General features: G+C 42.8%; 1 protein-coding gene across 1 annotated transcript in view; it reads right to left on the reverse strand.

The window, feature by feature from the left end:
* LOC126485032 (neuronal acetylcholine receptor subunit alpha-4-like) overlaps nucleotides 1-18846 on the reverse strand; it is a 170415-nt gene that overhangs the window by 52850 nt on the left and 98719 nt on the right. Inside the window, exon 6 of the mRNA XM_050108636.1 lies at nucleotides 8768-8939. Coding sequence (XP_049964593.1) covers nucleotides 8768-8939 — 172 coding nt within the window. The remainder of the gene's footprint in view (nucleotides 1-8767; nucleotides 8940-18846) is intronic.

Consider the following 18846-nt stretch of genomic DNA (forward strand, 5'->3'; position numbering starts at 1 on the left):
TTTACAACTGATATATGTCAGCATACACATTCTTAGTGATAGATAACTACAACAGACGGCACAGCAGTATGTTATCATCTCACATTACATGAAGGCATGGACCTACTATTCCATGTAGTTACATATGCCTAAATTATTATCGTAATATGTAAGATGGGTCTGTACTCTACAGTTTTAATAAAAAAGTGTCACTAAAATTATGTGCAGCACTCATAAAACATTATTTCTACATAAAACTTATTATATCATTTTAGAAACTCTTTTAGAAAATTTTTAAAGACATGTTATTTATACCAAATCACACAATACGACAACCTATAACCACTTAAAAGCTCTCTATGTACATCTTATGGTATCATATGTTGGTTGATTTTAATACAACCTGGAATAGCTCGATATCTACAGACACAGATACGATATTTCATCAAAAATGCAGTCAAAGCATATACGATGGCTATCCACAAAGTACATTACGTTTTGGAATTAAAAATAAATAAAGTATTGGAAATTTTTTTTATGATATACAGATGAAAGCCACACTTCAATACTACTTTTCTACATAGTTGCCATTTAAATTAAAGCACTTATCGTAGCGATGGACGAGCTTGGAAATTCCTTCGTCGTAAAATTCGGCCGCCTGCGCCTTCAGCCACGTGGTTACCTCTTCTTGAAGCTGTGCGTCGTCATCAAAACGTTGCATAGCCAACCGCTTCTTCATTGCTGGGAGTAAGTGGAAGTCGCTCGGTGCCAGGTCGGGACTGTACGGCGGATGAGGAAACAACTCCCACTTAAAAGATTCGAGAACTTCACGAGTGACATTTGCCGTGTGGGCCCGGGCGTTGTCGTGAATCAGCAAGATCTTTGAGCCCAACTTTCCCCTGCGTTTGTTTTGTATTGCTCTTCTGAGGTTGTGCAGAGTTTGGCAATACATTTGAGAGTTTATTGTAGCGCCTCTTTCCAGGAAATCAACAAAAATCGTATTTCTACCGGGTTACTGATTAATCACGTGGTTGAAGGCGCAGGCGGCCGAATTTTACGACGAAGGAATTTCCAAGCTCGTCCATCGCTACGATAAGTGACTTAATTTAAATGGCAACTATGTAGAAAAGTAGTATTTAAGTGTGGCTTTCATCTGGACATAATAAAAAAATTTCCAATACTTTATTTATTTTTAATTCCAATACGTAATGTACTTTGTGGATAGCCCTCGTATATATATACTAATAATGGAGCTATTTAATGTTTGTGCTTTTGTTATCAGTTAAGATATTTACATGCGCTTATACACAAAAACAGATCACTCAAGGTCTACGTGAAATCTCGTCACCTGACGCCTCTGAGTCATCTGATCACCTGATATCTGGCTGATCACTCTTCCAATGTTTAATGTAGCCAATGTACAATTATTACACTATAGTGGATTGCAGTCGCTCTTAGACTGAGTCCATGATCTAGCATAACAGCTCACTCTTACAACTGCATGTGCTAAAACAAATGTGTTCAAACAACAGTCAACCTAGACAACTAATGTCAAAAATACCATCATATAACAGAATATGGCCACTGGCTAGATGATCATTATTTTAAAACCATTTTTGCAACAAATCCTTAAGACAAATTTCTGTACAGAATTGCATTATATGCCAATCTTTATCTAAAAACTGTTCTAAAATATTTCTAAAAATATTTTAATAATTCTTAATATCAAATTACATAAGATAAATCTATAACTTTTAAAAAAATCCTATGTATGCCTCATAATGTTCTATGTGAGCTAATTTTATTACACGCATAAACTCGACATCAAAGGTGTAATCAATAAATTATGGCATTCTTGATCTGGAAAATATAGTCTGTATCTATTTATGAATGGAAGCTACAACTAATATTTCGCATGTTTGATAGCAAACATGCTGTTTGTAAAAGCTTGTATATGGCAATATGTGGTTCAATACTAGGTGAGAGCTATTATCCTATATCTACCTGCAATTTCATCACCTGATGTCTAGCTGAAATCTCTTCAATAATTGATGTACCAGTGTACAATTCATTCATGGGATTGCAATTGCTCCTCACTGAACTATGTATCTATAAAATTTTGCTCTTTTTATAAGATGCAATGTATAAATGAGCTTACTTACAACAACACATTGTACGACAAATAGCTAAACTCAAGTTACCCACCATCTATGTGTAAACTTGTCATCTGTTATGTAGGTTAGATCTCTTCCATTGTTTGCTATGATCACCATACAGTTATAATCCCCTGTGGATTTCAAATGCTCATAAAATAACCCATGATCTAACACTGCTAAATATTCAAAGATATCTTTATGTAATATAATTCTTATATTCATAGTTGTTCTCCCTAGATGACCACCATCAATGTGCGATCATGTATATCTAATATCATCTGGATTCCAGAATGAGATTTTCACTCTGCAGCGGAGTGTGCGCTGACATGAAACTTCCTGGCAGATTAAAACTGTGTGCCCGACCGAGACTCGAACTCGGGACCGAGTTCGAGTCTCGGTCGGGCACACAGTTTTAATCTGCCAGGAAGTTTCATCATCTGGATTAATTTTATTCCATCCACAGTTACTTGGAATCAAAGACAAAAATTTCACACAGAAGACAAGATGAGGCTATAAATAATATTTTGCAGTTTTGTTAACAAATATGCTTTTTATATCAGCTTATTTACGAGAATACATCATCTGATTTCTAGATGAGAGCATATTAGCCAATGTCTACATGTACTGTCGTCACCCAATGTCAAGGTGAATTCTCTTCCATTGTTTGATGTGTCATGTACTATTTTATTTCATGGAAACGCAACAGCTCTTAGTGAACCCCTGATCTGTCTATTTAACATTTATTTACCTTTTTTTATAATATGTGATACATAAACACACTTACTTATGACAACACATCGTACAACAACCGTATACAGTGTCATGTTCCAACATCTAGGTAAAATCCCTTCCATTATTTGATACAAACAACATAATTATAAACCTGTCTAGGATTGTAATTGCTCTTTAACTAAACTGTGTTCTATTACTAAACCTTAATGCATATCTGTTGTACAGTCGTTATTTTCATACGATAGTCTCTCTAGACGATTAGTATCAAATGTGCTATCATGAAATATGGTGTGGATGATGGTTAAGTTAGTCTTTCTACTCCTCATAATATATTAGCAGTGATTACCATAGAACATAATAGGATATACGTAAAAGATATATGACTGAAACCAATCTAAAAAAATTTTTACTGCATAAGGTTTCAGGCTGCACAATTTTATATCGTTATCAGTAGAACGAGATCTACTACACAGTAAATGTTCTTTTACAGATCGTAATTTAATACTTACTATAATCCATGTATATATGGTATTCCTTGTGAAGGCTACATAGTTTTTTAGCCTAATAATGTTTGACTGACTTTGTAAACTAGTTGGAAATGGGTAGCTGAAAGCATAGTACTGTACCAAATCATGGTATAACTATAACGAACGTAGCTTTATTGAGCTCGTTTTCATTTAAACATTGATGAATTGTTAATAGCTTCCAAATTAATCCTTGCAAGGGCATAAATTTTTGGCTGTTGGTGGTATTTTCATATCCTGAATACAGATCCATGACGAAAATGGAGCTCATCGTGGAACACATTAGGCTGACGAGTTCTCAGCGGCAGTCGGTAGCGAAGAGACGCACGCTATCGTACGACACTCGCAGCTGGGTCATGGAAACGATCCGAGTCTGCTTGCTTCTGCGAGTTATCAGGGTCTCCACGCAGCGACGCCTGTTACACTGCAGTAACTTCAGGGCCATCCATCGAGAGCCTTCCTCTCTAGCGTCTCAGCCGCACTCAGGTCTGGGACATTAACACAATACATCTATTCAGAGTTTTTCAGTCAGCTAAGCCACCCAAGACGGTATTACACCTACATGAGATGGATTCTTTAAATGTCTTTGTGTTCAGCTCACCCTCCTTACAGCACACATGTGCTTTTCAGGTGAACCTCAGTGCGGTGGTCCTTGGTGTAGGGCAATGCCGTGAGACAAACAGGTTCCTATAAGTGCTCATCTTCTATACAGCCTTCTGTCAGTTATCTACAAGCGACTGTCGTGTTTTCTACTGTGGATTGAGCGAAGAGAGAAGGATGGACGTTGATGATAAATACCAAACTATCGAAATTTCTACATGTTCACAGTTTATTGTTGTTGTTGTTGTTTTAGTTGTTGTGCTTTTAAGTCCAGAAAGTGGTTTGATGGAGCCCTCCTAACTGCTCTGTCCCTTGCAAGTCCCCTCATCTCCGAATAGCTACTGCAGCCACATCCATTTGAACCTGCTTACTCTACTCCTTTCCTGTTCTTCCTCTACAGTACCAGACTGGCGAATCCTTTGTCTCAGAATGAGTCTCATCAGAAAATCCCTTCTTTTTTAGGCGAGATGCACCACAAATTTCTTTTCTTTCCCTTGCCAGTTCTACTCATTACCTTCACTTCAGTTATGTGAACTGCCATTCTAATCTTCACCATTCTTCTTTAGCACCAAGTTGCCTTGTTTCTATTGTATTATTGTCTGAACTGCTTATTGTCCACGCTTCACTTCAGTAAAACGCTACACACCAGATTACATTCTACTCAAGATTATATTTGTGATATCTCATGATTTGTTATTTTATTTTGTCAGCTTTGATGTCACAATGGATGAAGTGAAGAATAAGATGGTACGTTTTCATGAGAATAATTTCACCTCAAACATTTGTAGTAAGTTTATTTTTACGTAAATTAATATTAGTCCAGATAATTTTATAATTACATTCGAATTACATTCGTAATTGGAAAATGTGTTGTTCTATCTTTAACATTTATCGATCTTACGATGGCTAAGATGATGGAGGAGGAGGATAATGCAATGTCGAATCATATGTGTTGTTGTTGTGGGAAAAATTAATTCGAATTAAGATCGTTACCTGAAAATGTATTTCTTCATGATTTTGTACTTTCTTTAATCGTTATTGATCTTACAGAAGGGGTGAATGAAAGTAATGCTGATGGTTTTATTGAAGAAATTATAAGACAAGCAACTAAACAGGTAGACATATTGCCAGACATAGCTGATTCGTTGCATGCCATTCATTAGCTTGCTGATCACTGCAGTGAACTGATTGTGTGATCTCGTGACAGACTGTGTGATCCATAGCTCGTGTGTAGAGCACTTTGTTGTGTTGGTTTAGGAAAGAGCTCTACTCGTAGCGTGGATCTAACATTTTCTTTGGAATGAAATCTTGTTTATAATAAAACTTATACTTAGAGCATTTTTGTTTATTTTTTATTTCTTTGCAGACCACTCTGTAGTGTATTGCACTTTTTGTGCCTCTTCCAAGTGACCATTAGAGAGACAGGAAGGAAATTTGACGTAAACTTTTTTTAGCGAAGTGTCAAACTGAGAGAGATGAAATTTACTAAGGAGACAGTAAAGTACAGGGTGATTCAAAAAGAATACCACAACTTAAGGAATTTAAAACTCTGCAACGACAAAAGGCAGAGCTAAGCACTATCTGTCGGCGAATTAAGGGAGCTATAAAGTTTCATTTAGTTGTACATTTGTTCGCTTGAGGCGCTGTTGACTAGGCGTCAGCGTCAGTTGATGCTAAGATGGCGACCGCTCAACAGAAAGCTTTTTGTGTTATTGAGTACGGCAGAAGTGAATCGACAACAGTTGTTCAGCGTGCATTTCGAACGAAGTATGGTGTTAAACCTCCTGATAGGTGGTGTATTAAACGTTGGTATAAACAGTTTACAGAGAATGGGTGTTTGTGCGAAGGGAAAAGTTCTGGACGGCCGAGAAGGTGCTACTGTAACTGGACTACAGTATCTGGAGATGTTAGAGAATTGGCTGTTCCCTCAGCTCGAACAAGAAGCACAACAACTCATATTTCAGCAGGATGGAGCGCCACCACATTGGCACTTATCTGTCCGTAACTACCTGAACGTCAACTACCCAAGGCGATGGATCGGCCGCCAGGCAGCCCGTGACGGAGCACTTCATCACTGGCCTCCAAGAAGCCCTGATCTTACCCCCTGCGATTTTTTCTTATGGGGGCATGTTAAGGATATGGTGTTTCGGCCACCTCTCCCAGCCACCATTGATGATTTGAAACGAGAAATAACAGCAGCTATCCAAACTGTTACGCCTGATATGCTACAGAGAGTGTGGAACGAGTTGGAGTATCGGGTTGATATTGCTCGTGTGTCTGGAGAGGGCCATATTGAACATCTCTGAACTTGTTTTCGAGTGAAAAAAAAAAAACCTTTTTAAATGCTCTTTGTAACGATGTATAACAGAAGGTTATATTATGTTTCTTTCATTAAATACACATTTTTAAAGTTGTGGTATTCTTTTTGAATCACCCTGTATTTCCCATAAACAGTTTTAGTTAGACGTAAGCCAGAGAGAGAAAGAGAGAGAGAAATGAAATTACTTAATGGTGCAGATCTACACAAGTCAGTTGAAGCTTTGATATGTTTTTTCGACATGGAAATACCGTAGAATTGGTAATACTTTTTTGAACAATGCGCCATTTTACACAGTTCAGGTGAAGTTTATATATTTTATTGATGCCATGTATGTGCGTGTGAGATAAGAGGTACAGTATTTGACATAAACATTTTGAACATGCCTCCATCTTGGATTGCAGCATCAAATTTGAAGGGGCTACAAAGAACAAGTAGAATAGTTCCGCCATAAAGGACTTTTCTCAATTATGTCATCTTGCATTTTTTAAAACTTCCCGCCAGCGCCGTCTTGGAGTTTTAAATTTTGGTGACCGTCATCTTGGATTATTTGGTGCCTGCATTGCCAACTAGTCGTGACCTGAGAACTGTGCACCAAAACGTAGGTAGCTACACTACTAGAGGGTTCCCTCGAAAGTATCTCACATGCAAGAGAAGGGAGCAGGATGCCGGCTGTGGAGACTGCATTCCGAGCCAAGCAGCCACACAGAGCGCATCGCTGACGCTGAGCGCTCCACTGCTGCGAGAGAGAGGTCGTCGTGGCTTATCCAAGCTGCCCAGTGGAGGACACTACTGTGTGCTTTTCTCACAGCACTAAGCAAAACTGTCGTGTGCACTGAGCAGGATAGGGAAAAGAAGGAAACGAGGAAAATTTGGCAAGAAGTCCAGAAGTGCCTCAGGCAGAGACTGTGCTTCATCAACCAATGTGACGAATGATGATACAAATGACCTACTGACTTTCGACGTTTGACAAATATCAGAAAGTGAAGAGAACCTCACGTTTCAGAACTCTGGGGACGAAAACTGAGCCACTTCCGAGAAGAGGACGACGATCAACCATTGTAGGTAAGGACAACGAATGGTCTGATGCGGATTGACGACCAACGGATGACTGCCGAGGATCACGAGGGCCTCGAAACTGAGACACTACCCCATGCATTAAGTACACAGGCGATTGCTAGGCAGACTTCCACGACAACCTATGCTGTGTTGCCACATTCGCTTTCGGCGTCAAGTCTGTGGACGATGGCAGCACACTAGAGATATGAGCCAGCTGCACATACAGCCAAGAGACCGTCAGAAATCGGGTGGAGCAGTCTAGTACAACCTACATCCACTGATACCACTGGTAACCGATGTCCCAATGAGGAGCTTGCTGTGGATTGCGTACGAGAAGTCGGTCGAGATGGGTTCAGACGACATCGGACTTCAGGAGGCAGCAGTACAGCTTCATAACCGCAACCGACAGGAAAACTCCGCCCTCTTCATCTAGGACGCCCACGCGAGACTACAGCGAGATCTTCGAGGTCTCGAAGTTTTCAGGCTTCCGAGTAACAGCGAAGTCTCTCGCCTCTGACCCGGACACATAGCCACAGCGCTTCAAATGCCAGGGAACTGGCCACGTAGCAAAACGCGCCACAAGACGCAGCAGTGAGCAGGAAAGTGTGACTCGCGCACCTGCGGCAAGAAAAACTCCCCGGCCGTGCGTGTCTGTAGGCCACGGAGGACAGCGGGTGGCGTCATGGTGAGGGCGTGAGGCGCTTAAAGACCGTACCCACTCCTCAAACGAATAAAAAGAAGCTGGAAAACTAGGCAAATAAAGTAAAACGAGATGTAGCGAGTGAGGGGCGAGTGCAACAAGCGAGCAACCACAGCCCTGCCGCCTGTGCCAGACAAAGGCGAGCACGCCTCGACTGCGCAGCGCCAGCCTGTGGGAGAACCCCAGAACCCCCCAGCGAGAGGTGGGGGAAGCGACAGGCTGACGCGGCAGCAGTCGCCGAGACGACGACGACTCGTTAGTCGCGGAGGCGTCCAGCCGAGCAGGTATACTACTCCACTCGGGACACTGGAGGAGGCAGCCGCGAGCAAATAGCGCAGCGTTCGCCTCCAGAACACAGACGAGCCGACACTCACTCACCAAGCAGTGAGGACGACTGCACGCACGGTCTCGAGCCACGAAACTCAGTCGCGACGCCGGTAGCTCACGGCGACGGAACAGTTCGCGGCTGCAGAGTACGACGCCACGGTGGCGGCACCGGCAGCTCCGACTGAGGTTTTTGCAGGTTTCCCTCTGTCGTAAGACGAATGCCGGAGCTGTTCCCCTTATATCATCCCCCCCCCCCCCGCACCCTCCAAATAGACTTCTAACGAGGAGATATAAGCTATAATATCTCACCCCAAGCCTGCAGCAACCAGAATAAAGTAGACAGTGACAAGAGAAGGCTGCAGGGAGTACTCACCGAGGGCGGGGGCGTAGGCGGCGACGGCCATGACGGCCTCGCGGTGGCGCAGCTGCAGCCAGACGTGTGTGCTGCTGCGGACGCGCCCGTCCGGCCCCAGGCTGGCGTTGGTCGTCGCGAAGCCGTGCTGCTGCACCTGCCACGAGGTGCCGGGCGGCGTCGCCAGCCTGAGCTGCCGGCACACGCGACGGCGGAGGGCACAGTGACGGCATGACGTGGCAATAGCTCGGTGTAAATTTGTTAGCCTTACAGTACGATGAAGCAGCTCCATTTTGGAAAAAACTGGACATGTGTGAAGAGTAAAGTTTCAACCACTATCTCTCGATCATGGTAGGAACTTGCCAGCAGCCGTAAAAGCTTAGCTACTTACAAATTCCAGTTTATACAAAACCTAAAGAAAGCATTTATTGGTCAACTCCTTCTACTTATAACAGGACATCCTTCTCTAGCATTACCTTTCCTCGACTGTAGTTGTCGATACCAGTATTATTTTTCGAATTTTGGACAGGTCAATGTTATCTCGTTGCTTTTTTGAAAACTTTCATATGGTTTTATACATAATACGTTATATTTCAAAAATGGCTCTGAGCACTATGGGACTTAACAGCTTAGGTCATCAGTCCCCTAGTACTTAGAACTACTTAAACCTAACTAACCTAAGGACATCACACACATCCATGTCTGAGGCAGGATTCGAACCTGCGACCGTAGTGGTCCCGCGGCTCCAGACTGAAGCGCCTAGAGCCGCTCGGCCACTCCGGCCGGCTTATATTTCAAGCTGAAATTTATGAAAAGGAATTACTTTAAAAAATATTTTAGTTTCTATTTTTTTTCTTATAAACATTTGAAATTACGAAATATTTGCACAATTAAAAATTCTATTACTAACTGCTCAATCCTATACTGTTTACTATGTTTATTTTTGTATTAATTTATGAAATAATAATCGAACTTATTAATGTAACAAAAACTAGACGGAATAATTTGTTAACAAAAACTATAAACCCTTTGGAATATTGTTTTTCCGCAGAGTGTGGGAGTTGTAAGCTTCCTCTGATGTGATCAGATGTACTTCTGTATAACAGGCGCAAACAATGTGATTTCCGCTTTGTTAATGTGGAAAGTCAAAAGACTGTATGATATACTTTAATGTGAGAAAATATATTTACCTAAAAAAATCTGCAACAACACTCTTTAAATTTATTTAGCTCAAATCAACCGTGAGGACCTGATGTGAGCCATCTCAACATGGCAAGCTAAGTAAACTTGGAAGCTTATTGTGATCTTCGCTCCTCTCAAAAATCTTCATAAAGACTTTGCTTACTAATTACTTGGGCTGGTCATCGTTTAATGTGGACAATAGCTGGAAGAAGGAAGGACGGGGCTCATTATATATTCTAGTGACCAATTTCCTAGAAGAACTAATTAATGTACACATCATTGACGGAAAAAATAATCTGAGTGTTGTGTAAAATCTAACTTTGGCAGATCTTCAATGGAATAACGTTATCAATGGAAATACACACCGCAAACTGATTTCCTGTTTGATAATGTGTAGCTACAGTATCAAAAGAGTACTATTATCATATTCACATCAGTGTATTGTACATTTAAGCTACATATTTTCTGCTAATTTGTTGTTAATTCTTAAATTAATTTGTGTTCAAGACTTTTTTGCCTTATTCAACATCCATTATGACAATTTCACTTAGGACTTACGATACCATCATTAGTACCTCTTGCGTTTTTGTAAATATGCATTATGTACTCTTATTTTATGAAGTGTTCCACATCCTTGACAATCTCCTCACTGTGAATCTATATAACTGAAACTTTGCTTGTCTTATAATGAAACTCCACCGTAACAGCTAAACATGGAATTAATTGATTTTTTGTCAATTTTGTATATGGCAGGGTATTATCAGTTGTTTGTACAGGCAGTCATTAACAGTTATAAGGTAGCTACTCGAGAAGCTTTAGGTTTCGTGACTGTATACAAATAAGAAACACTATAATAGTAGATCAGCAGGTCACACAACACATGCATAATTCTATTGCACATTGTATTTATAATGGCATGGGATGAGACATATGTTGTGAAAGAGTTAGACTGATAAACCAATATATTTTGGCCATTGTCTGCCATGAAACTGAATACCACCTCGTGGCACTGCAGACACGTAAGGAAACGAGCAGCGTACACGAGCGCAGCAGGGATGAGTGGAGAGTCCTTCTGACGACGATACGTGCCAAAAGTGAGGAAATCCGCTGCCACAAGTGACTCTGACAAATGGCAGGTCATCACGGTCTGGAAGACAACGTCTTCCAAAAGGTGAGGCTGGTTGGCTGTTTGTGTAATACGGTCTCGAGCATCTATGGAAAGCGGTCGAATGACGGCGAAACCACTATGCTGGACGTCCGTGCCTCATCATGTACCATGGGAGTCGCTATCTGTCCTGTTCTATTGAGCAGGAAGTACTTCTGACGAAAGAGTACAATCCTGGTACAGCCACAAGTATTTTTGGAGCACACTGTTTAACGCGCTCTGTCGAACATTGGGGGATCCACAGCAAATTAGCCGTAAGAGCGCCAGTGTTGAACTGACAGTGTAGTCAGTTACTATTGCAATAGGCACTGTATCGTTGAGACAGGGCGTGGATCAATGGAAAAGTATCACGTGGTCCGATGAATCTCGTGTCTCGTTATGCCTGACCAAAGGTGGTGTCTGGATACGCCGTCATCCAGACGGATTACTGCTCAAAACGTGCACTGCGCCACAGACACACGCCGATGTGGGCAGCATTACGTTACAGGGGACGTTGGTGTGGGCTTTTGTGGTACCTGTGATAGCAATTGGAGTCACCATGACAGATATGGACTATGTGATCGTTACTGCGGACTACCCTAATGCTTGATGCCTTCTCGGAAGCGACGGCATCGTCCTGTGGGATGTGAACAACGTGTCACAAAGCCACAACTGTGCTATAGTGGTATGACGTGTATGATAGTGAGCTCACGTGTATGTCTCGGCCACCAAATTCGCCTTATGTGAACCCAATGGAATGCGACTGGGACGCTATTGGCCGCCAGCTCAACGCCCATAAACCACTGGCCCGTATCGAGAATAAAATTTTCACACTCCAGCGGAGTGAGCGCGGATATGGAACTTCCTGGTACACTAAAACTCTGTGCCGGACCAAGACTCGAACTCGGCACATTTGTCTTTCGCAAACATTTGCTCAACAGACTGAACAACCCTAGCATGCCTCACGACCCGTGCTCAGCACCTGCCGCTGAAAGCAAAGAACCCGAGTTCGAGTTTCGGTGCGGCACACAGTTTTAATAAGCTAGAAAGTGTCACCAGCCTGTAATTTCGGTGAATTGTGTGAATTACCAAATACTTGCAGACTCCATCCAACATGGAATCTCTATTGTACTGTTTTTCAAAGAGTGGAGCAACGTGCTGTCAAGCAGCTGGTCATAATGCCTCGGCTCTTCAACATGTGTGTATGACGCTCAGCTAAGTACTTCTTATATAATCTACAGATAGTCGTCAACTGACACAAAATTGGCTGCTCAATAGTGAAAAATTGCAGCTATGTAAACATACAACAGAGCTTATTATGCAGGTACATTTCCCGGGTTTTCCGCCTGATAACAGTGAGAAAAATACCACAAATTTTCATTGAAATAATTGTTAGGCATCATCTCACATTCTAAATTTCTCATACAATACTTATACGATGATGTACGAATGCATGCTTTCGCGGCTATATCTGTTAAACATTCTAGGGCTTCAAGCCGCGTCAAGTGGTTTACTGGCAAGGAGCTTTCGGCAGAGATCCCCTCTGCCATTGTCAAGTGGATGACTGTCGTGTGGTTGTCATTGCCGTGCTTATAAAGCCGCGCCGTCGCTCGTGACGTCACTGGTGCTCGGTCCCGCACCATATATGGTAATGTTTTGGCCGCGCTACCACCGGGCCCGCTTCAACTCCCTCAACACCAGATCCGACGCTGTACTCAGCTGCAGTTCACCGTCTCTATTGAAGGTGTTGTCAGAGATTCTAATCTCTATGGCCTGGTTTATCACGCTACCCCAGAAGCCATTAGTCTGTTTAATAGTAGACATCTCATCGAATGGAATTCGGTGTCTGTTTTCCAGAGCATGTTCTGCTACAGCTGACTTTTCGGGACAGCGCAGACGGTGACACCTTTCATGTTCTATGCCGCGCTGTTCAATAGTGCGAACAGTCTGGCCGACATAGAAGTGCCCACATGCACACGGTATCTTGTAAATTCCTGGCGTTCTGAGGCCTACATCGTCTTTCACAGATTTCATTGGTTACCGGATCTCTGCCGGCTGCCTGAAGATTGTGTCTATTTTATGCCTCTTCAGGAGCCGACTAATCTTCCCTCCTGTCGAACCACAAAACGGTGGTAATAGATTTTGTCCTTTGGAATTGGTCGTAGGCACTCCCGTTAGGAGTGATGTCAACGTACTTGGCTCAGAAGTTAAGTCGCATAGTGCTCAGAGCCATTTTTGAACGTACTTGATGTGTCGCAGTTCTGCCAGACAGCTGCAGCATATTCTGCCGCAGAAAAACATAGAGATAGAGCAGAAATATTTAAGACGTTTCGTTGAGCCTCCCATTACGTTGTTAGTGAGCTTGCGCATAATATTATTTCTGCTACTGACTTTAAGCTTCATGTTGTCATAATGGTCTTTGAAAGTAAGTGTGCCGTCGAGTTTTACTCTGAGGTATATAGGAGCGTCCAAGTGTTGTAGCTGCTTTCCACTCCGAGTTACTTCCAGTTTACTCCTAGCTTGTCTATTTCTCAAGTGAAACGCACAGACCTGTGTTCAGGATTGATTAGGCTTTGGGTGGCTATACCCATAGTATTCTGCCAGATCTTCGAGAGCTACAGTCAGTTTCATATCTAACATTCCAGACATTCTCCTTTGGACTGCAATCGCTGTGTCGTCAGCACTTATGAAAGATGCGTGTGTTCCGACAGGTTGATCACTGGTGTAGATGTTGTACAGCAGCGGTGCCAACACACTGCCTTGAGGAAGACCGCGCCTCTCTGCTGGATTCTCCATCAGATTTTCTTGTTGTTCAGGCTGACAAAGAACCACCTGTTTTGTAGTAGAGTTTGGATGAACTGCGTTAATCGGTTGTCCTTGGTGATTGAATAAATCTTCCTTAGAAGATTGTTGTGATTTACCTGCCTGTTGTTTAATAAGGGTCTGTTCTACATATACATATATGCGGTTCAGAATCATTCTTTCCAACAGTTTGTGTAGATGACAGAAGCGAGACTGGTCGAAAATCCTTTGCGTCTGTCAGATCTCCCCATGTTTCAGTATGGCTACCACTTTAGCGTTATTCCAGATTCTGGTTATCTGTATCTCCGGAATACAGTTGTTAATTAGATTCAAAATTGAGTTTTCGGTACCTGGTTCGAATCTCTTTATCTGTTCAACTCGTAGGCCTGGGGCTTTCTTACTCTTCGTGCAGCGTATGGCATCCTCTAGTTCTGCTGAAGTGAAAGTCGTTTTCCGCAACTTGTCTTTGTAGCTTTGCCGTCTCAGATCGTCTTTTGGTTCTGACATTTAGCAGCAGATGATGAGATATCAGATTAGGGGTTACTCTGGACGATTCAGCAGAATCTCTAGTGTGGTGATCACTAAGGTTTTTCAAGAGTTTCAACGCTTTACGACTGCTATGCTTCGTGCCTAACTGTGTTGCTAGATTACACCACTTTTCTGTTCTAGAGGAAAATATGATAGACATCAGTTGTTCGTCTGTTTCAATTCTTTCTCCAGAGAAAGGGTACTCATTGAATCGTTGTTCATATTTCTCCAGTAGCGCTGTTGATACTTTTCGAGTCCTGGAATATAGGTAGTTCTACAGCCCCTAGGGACATGTTTCCGTGAGATGGGTTTCACTTGGTTGACAAACTGTTCGTACTTTCCTAAATCGATGCATCAATTACTTTTAAACGTGGGCATGTACACGTAGAGAACAGATCTATCGTCAAGTCAGAAACGAACCCCCAGCTTCTGAAACAAGAGACCATGTCTGGTTTGTTGATAGACATCGCTTCTTGATAAAACATCCTCTAACCTTTTGTTTGACACTTATTCAAAATGAACTGTCTGTGTCGCACTTTATTGACTCATCTAGATTACGCGTTTAGGCAGACTGTCACCATCGGATCTTTCTGTCTTCCATTACTAAAAAAAAACTTTTATTTAGCAAAGGTTCAATACATTTTACATGATTTTTCATTTTTTCATAAAGTGTAGCCTGTAAGTAATTCAGTCCTTTCAGTACCTGAAATATTGCTTTAGTTTCATGTATAGTAGTATAAATGTACCTTAAATCCGTACAAATTGTAAAAAAAGTATGTATGTATATTTCTCATCGCCTCCTAAACCACTGGACCGATTTGAACTAAACTTGCTACGCACGTCATTTACTGTCTGGAAGGACTCACTGTGAGGGTAAGAACCATAAAACTATAAAAGGGGTGGAGGTGGGGGTGGAGAAGCAGTGTAGTCCACGCCGCGAGAACACCCATAATTTACTTATCCAGTACTTGAGAGTGGGGGCACTTTGAGTCTTGCAACAGACTTCGCCCATAATTCCAAAGCTTTACGAAACTTTCTCGCTGACGACTCCCACAAAATAATAAAAGGAAAAGAGTTTGCCGCCTGCTACATTTTCGCTGATCATGCAGTAAAACTTCCATATGAAGCGTGATGTTTTAATTCATTATTTATTTACTAATATCTGTACTCGTGACACATTTTGCGGACAGTATTCACATATGCCACTGAATGTACCGAGCGAGGTGGCGCAGTGGTTAGCACACTGGACTCGCATTCGGGAGGACGACGGTTCAATCCCGCGTCCGGCCACCCTGATTTAGGTTTTCAGTGATTTCCCTAAATCGCTCCAGGCACATGCTGGGATGGTTCCTCTGAAAGGGCACGGCCGACTTCCTTCCCTGTCCTTCCCTAATTCGATGAGACCGATGACCTCGCTGTTTGGTCTCTTCCCCCAAAAAACCAACCAACCAACCACTGAATGTACCAGAAAAGATACATCATTGTATGATACTTAGTCGAGGACGTACGACGTTGCACACACTGAATGCATGAAAAACTTGCATGTCATGCATGACATTTTAATTTATTACTTCTTTGTTACTAATTTTTTTCGTAACACGTTTTGCAGACAGCATCCACGTGTGCCACTTAATTTACATAGAAAAGTATGTCATTTTACGACACACAGTTCAGGAGATATCGCGTCATAAACACAGAGATGCAAGGGAAAACGTCCCATCACGCTTGATGTTTTAATTTATTACTCCTCTCCTATTAATTCTAGTCGTAATAGATTTCGCAGACAGTAGGCACATATACCACTGCATGTACCTGCAAAATTATGCCGTAGTACAGCACATAGTTCAGGGATACGACGTCCTAAACATTAAGCTGCGTGGAAATGAAACTGCAGGGCGAAATTCGCTAGACATGCAGGTGAATTACGTGTACAAATACGCAAGAAATATGTTAAATATGTGTGAAATATGTCTGAGATGAGCGTATGCCAGCAAACCACGTGTAAAAAGGTCACCCTAAAAACCTGGAAAGATTAGAATCAAATTTGAGACATATATTACTTAAAATTTCGAAGCGTATGTCGAAAGGGTAAGAACCATGAGTCTCCAGCTCGAGTGAGAGTGATAACATGAAGAGAGATGGGAGGATGAGGAGATGGTCGAACAGCGAGGGGGAAGAAGGCAATAGGCACAGACAGGAGGGGGAGGAGAGAGATGGGGGGGATGGACAGAGGGGAGAGGAGGAGATGGGCAGAGAAAGGAAAGAGGAGAAGATGGACGGAGATAGGGGGAAGAAGAGACAGGCAGAGAGATGGTGGAGGAGGAGGTGAACAGACAGAAGGGGAGAAGGAAACAGAGAAAGAAAAGAGTAGGAGATGGACAGAGAGAGAATAGAGGAGGAAGACACAAAAAGGAAAGGGAAGGAGAAGAATAGGAGAGGGGGAGCAGGAGACGAACAGGGACTGCAGAAGGAAGATACTGACAAATTAAGGGGGGAGAGGAGATGGACAGAGGGAGAAGGAGCACATTGACAGAGAGAGGGGGCAGAGGAGATGGACAGAGAGAGGGTGGGACGAGATGGAGAGAGAGTGGGGATGGAGGAGGTGGTCAGGGAGAGGAGGTGCCGGAGATGGGAAGAAAGAGGGAGAGGTGGAGGTGATGGACAGGAACAGGGGGATGGATAGAGAGAGGAGGGGGGGGAGAGGTGGATAAATGGAGAGGGGGTGGGAAAAGGGAGAGAGGAGGAGGAGGAGGGGGAGGAGGACAGAGAGAAGAGGAAAGAGGAGATGGGCAGAGAAGGGGGAGGAGGGGATAGACAGAGACAAATGGAGGACGAGATGTACTAGTAGAACCTTAGAGTAAACAAATACCTGGACTTCTCAGCTGTGAGCCAGCAAAACCCCTCGTCTTCTGTGTTCCATCTGGTGAGAACATGGCCTTATAGCACAACAGAAGAAGGTGTTAGCAACTATGTGTAGTCAATCGTTGACTAAGAACAACACTGATTCAATGGATTTGATCGTATAATGGCCACTAGAAATTAGCGTTGCTTGATAGCAACATTGCCATTCAAAAGGGATAAGCCGAGACAGAGTAGTCGCAAAATATTACCCCATACACTAAAAGCATGCAAAGTAAACCAAACTAATCGCAGACTCAGACGATATGACATACCGTTCGTAAAGCCACACTGTTTGGACCAATATTCTACGAAGCCCCCTCACATCATTAATAGAGCTTGTATAATGGCTTATCTGCAACACTCTGACACTTTTATTTTCCCCTACCAAGCAACTGAAATATATAATGTGGTCAAATTTTCTTCCAGATGCGAATCATTAAAACAGTTGCGGAATTTAAAACCTTCCCTGCATACAGATTGTTCCATAAAATTTCGGGCGAGCTACCAGATGTCTGCAACATGCTGACACGATATTGCGCGGCACCTTCTGGCCATCTTCAGCTGAATACTAACGAAAATGGACTGAGGGCACGTATTTAAGACCCTATCGGGACATGCGTGGTGTACGCAGTTGGCGTTGAGCGTGTCGTCTCGAAGCGCATGCGCTTCTGCTATAAATCTGTGCGCTGTGCCGTGGAAGCTCGCCTCGTCGACATCAAACCTATTGTCTTCGTTCGGTAAAATAATAGAACGGCACCGGCTACGCAGAGCACGGATTTTTTTCCGTGACAGGATTCCATGCACAGTTTAACTGAAAGCCACCGTCTCGATTAAGAAACTCAGACGGTCGTGATTCCACTGATTCATTGACGATGGAGCTCCAAAAATTTGACGTGTGGGCCACGATTTTTGTTTCATTGTATTTCACCAAATGACTAGTGGAAATACAGTGTTCGGCGACAGCGGACTTACTAGCTCGGAGGAGGCGAGCATGCCACTGGTGTTCTACATATAACGCGTTCCTCCACAGTGCGCGTCGTTTGCCCTACATAAGATTTGCCGCATTCGCACAGAATCCTGTAAACACCTGCGTTTCGCAACTGTAACACATCGCAGTAGTGCCGAGATTTCGAAGGAGGACGAAAGATTACTTTTGTTTTACGTCATCTTTATGTTCTGCTAATTCTCTATAAATATTTCCAATATATGGTAGATAAGCTGGCGTTCTGAAGGCATCATCCTCTTCCGCGTTCTGTCGTTTGGATGTCTGCAGCGCTCTCTGTACTTACTGAGTCAAATACCCATTGTTCAGGAACACAGTCTGCGGGTGTCCCAGTTACGTTTGCAGATTATCCGCATCTGAGATGATATGGTCTCGACGCCTCACGGTCTTTAGAACGCCCGTCGTTTGTGGCGGATGGTGGCAAGTAGCAGCTTGTAAATAATGGCCTGTGTGGGTGGGGTTTGAAAACACCGAATGCCCAAGTGTGCCACCGCTCTTACGTCACATCAAGACGTCTAAAAATGGCAAGCAACCATATTT

This window comes from Schistocerca serialis, chromosome 6 (assembly GCF_023864345.2).
Source record: "Schistocerca serialis cubense isolate TAMUIC-IGC-003099 chromosome 6, iqSchSeri2.2, whole genome shotgun sequence".
Classification (NCBI taxonomy): Eukaryota; Metazoa; Arthropoda; class Insecta; order Orthoptera; family Acrididae; genus Schistocerca; species Schistocerca serialis.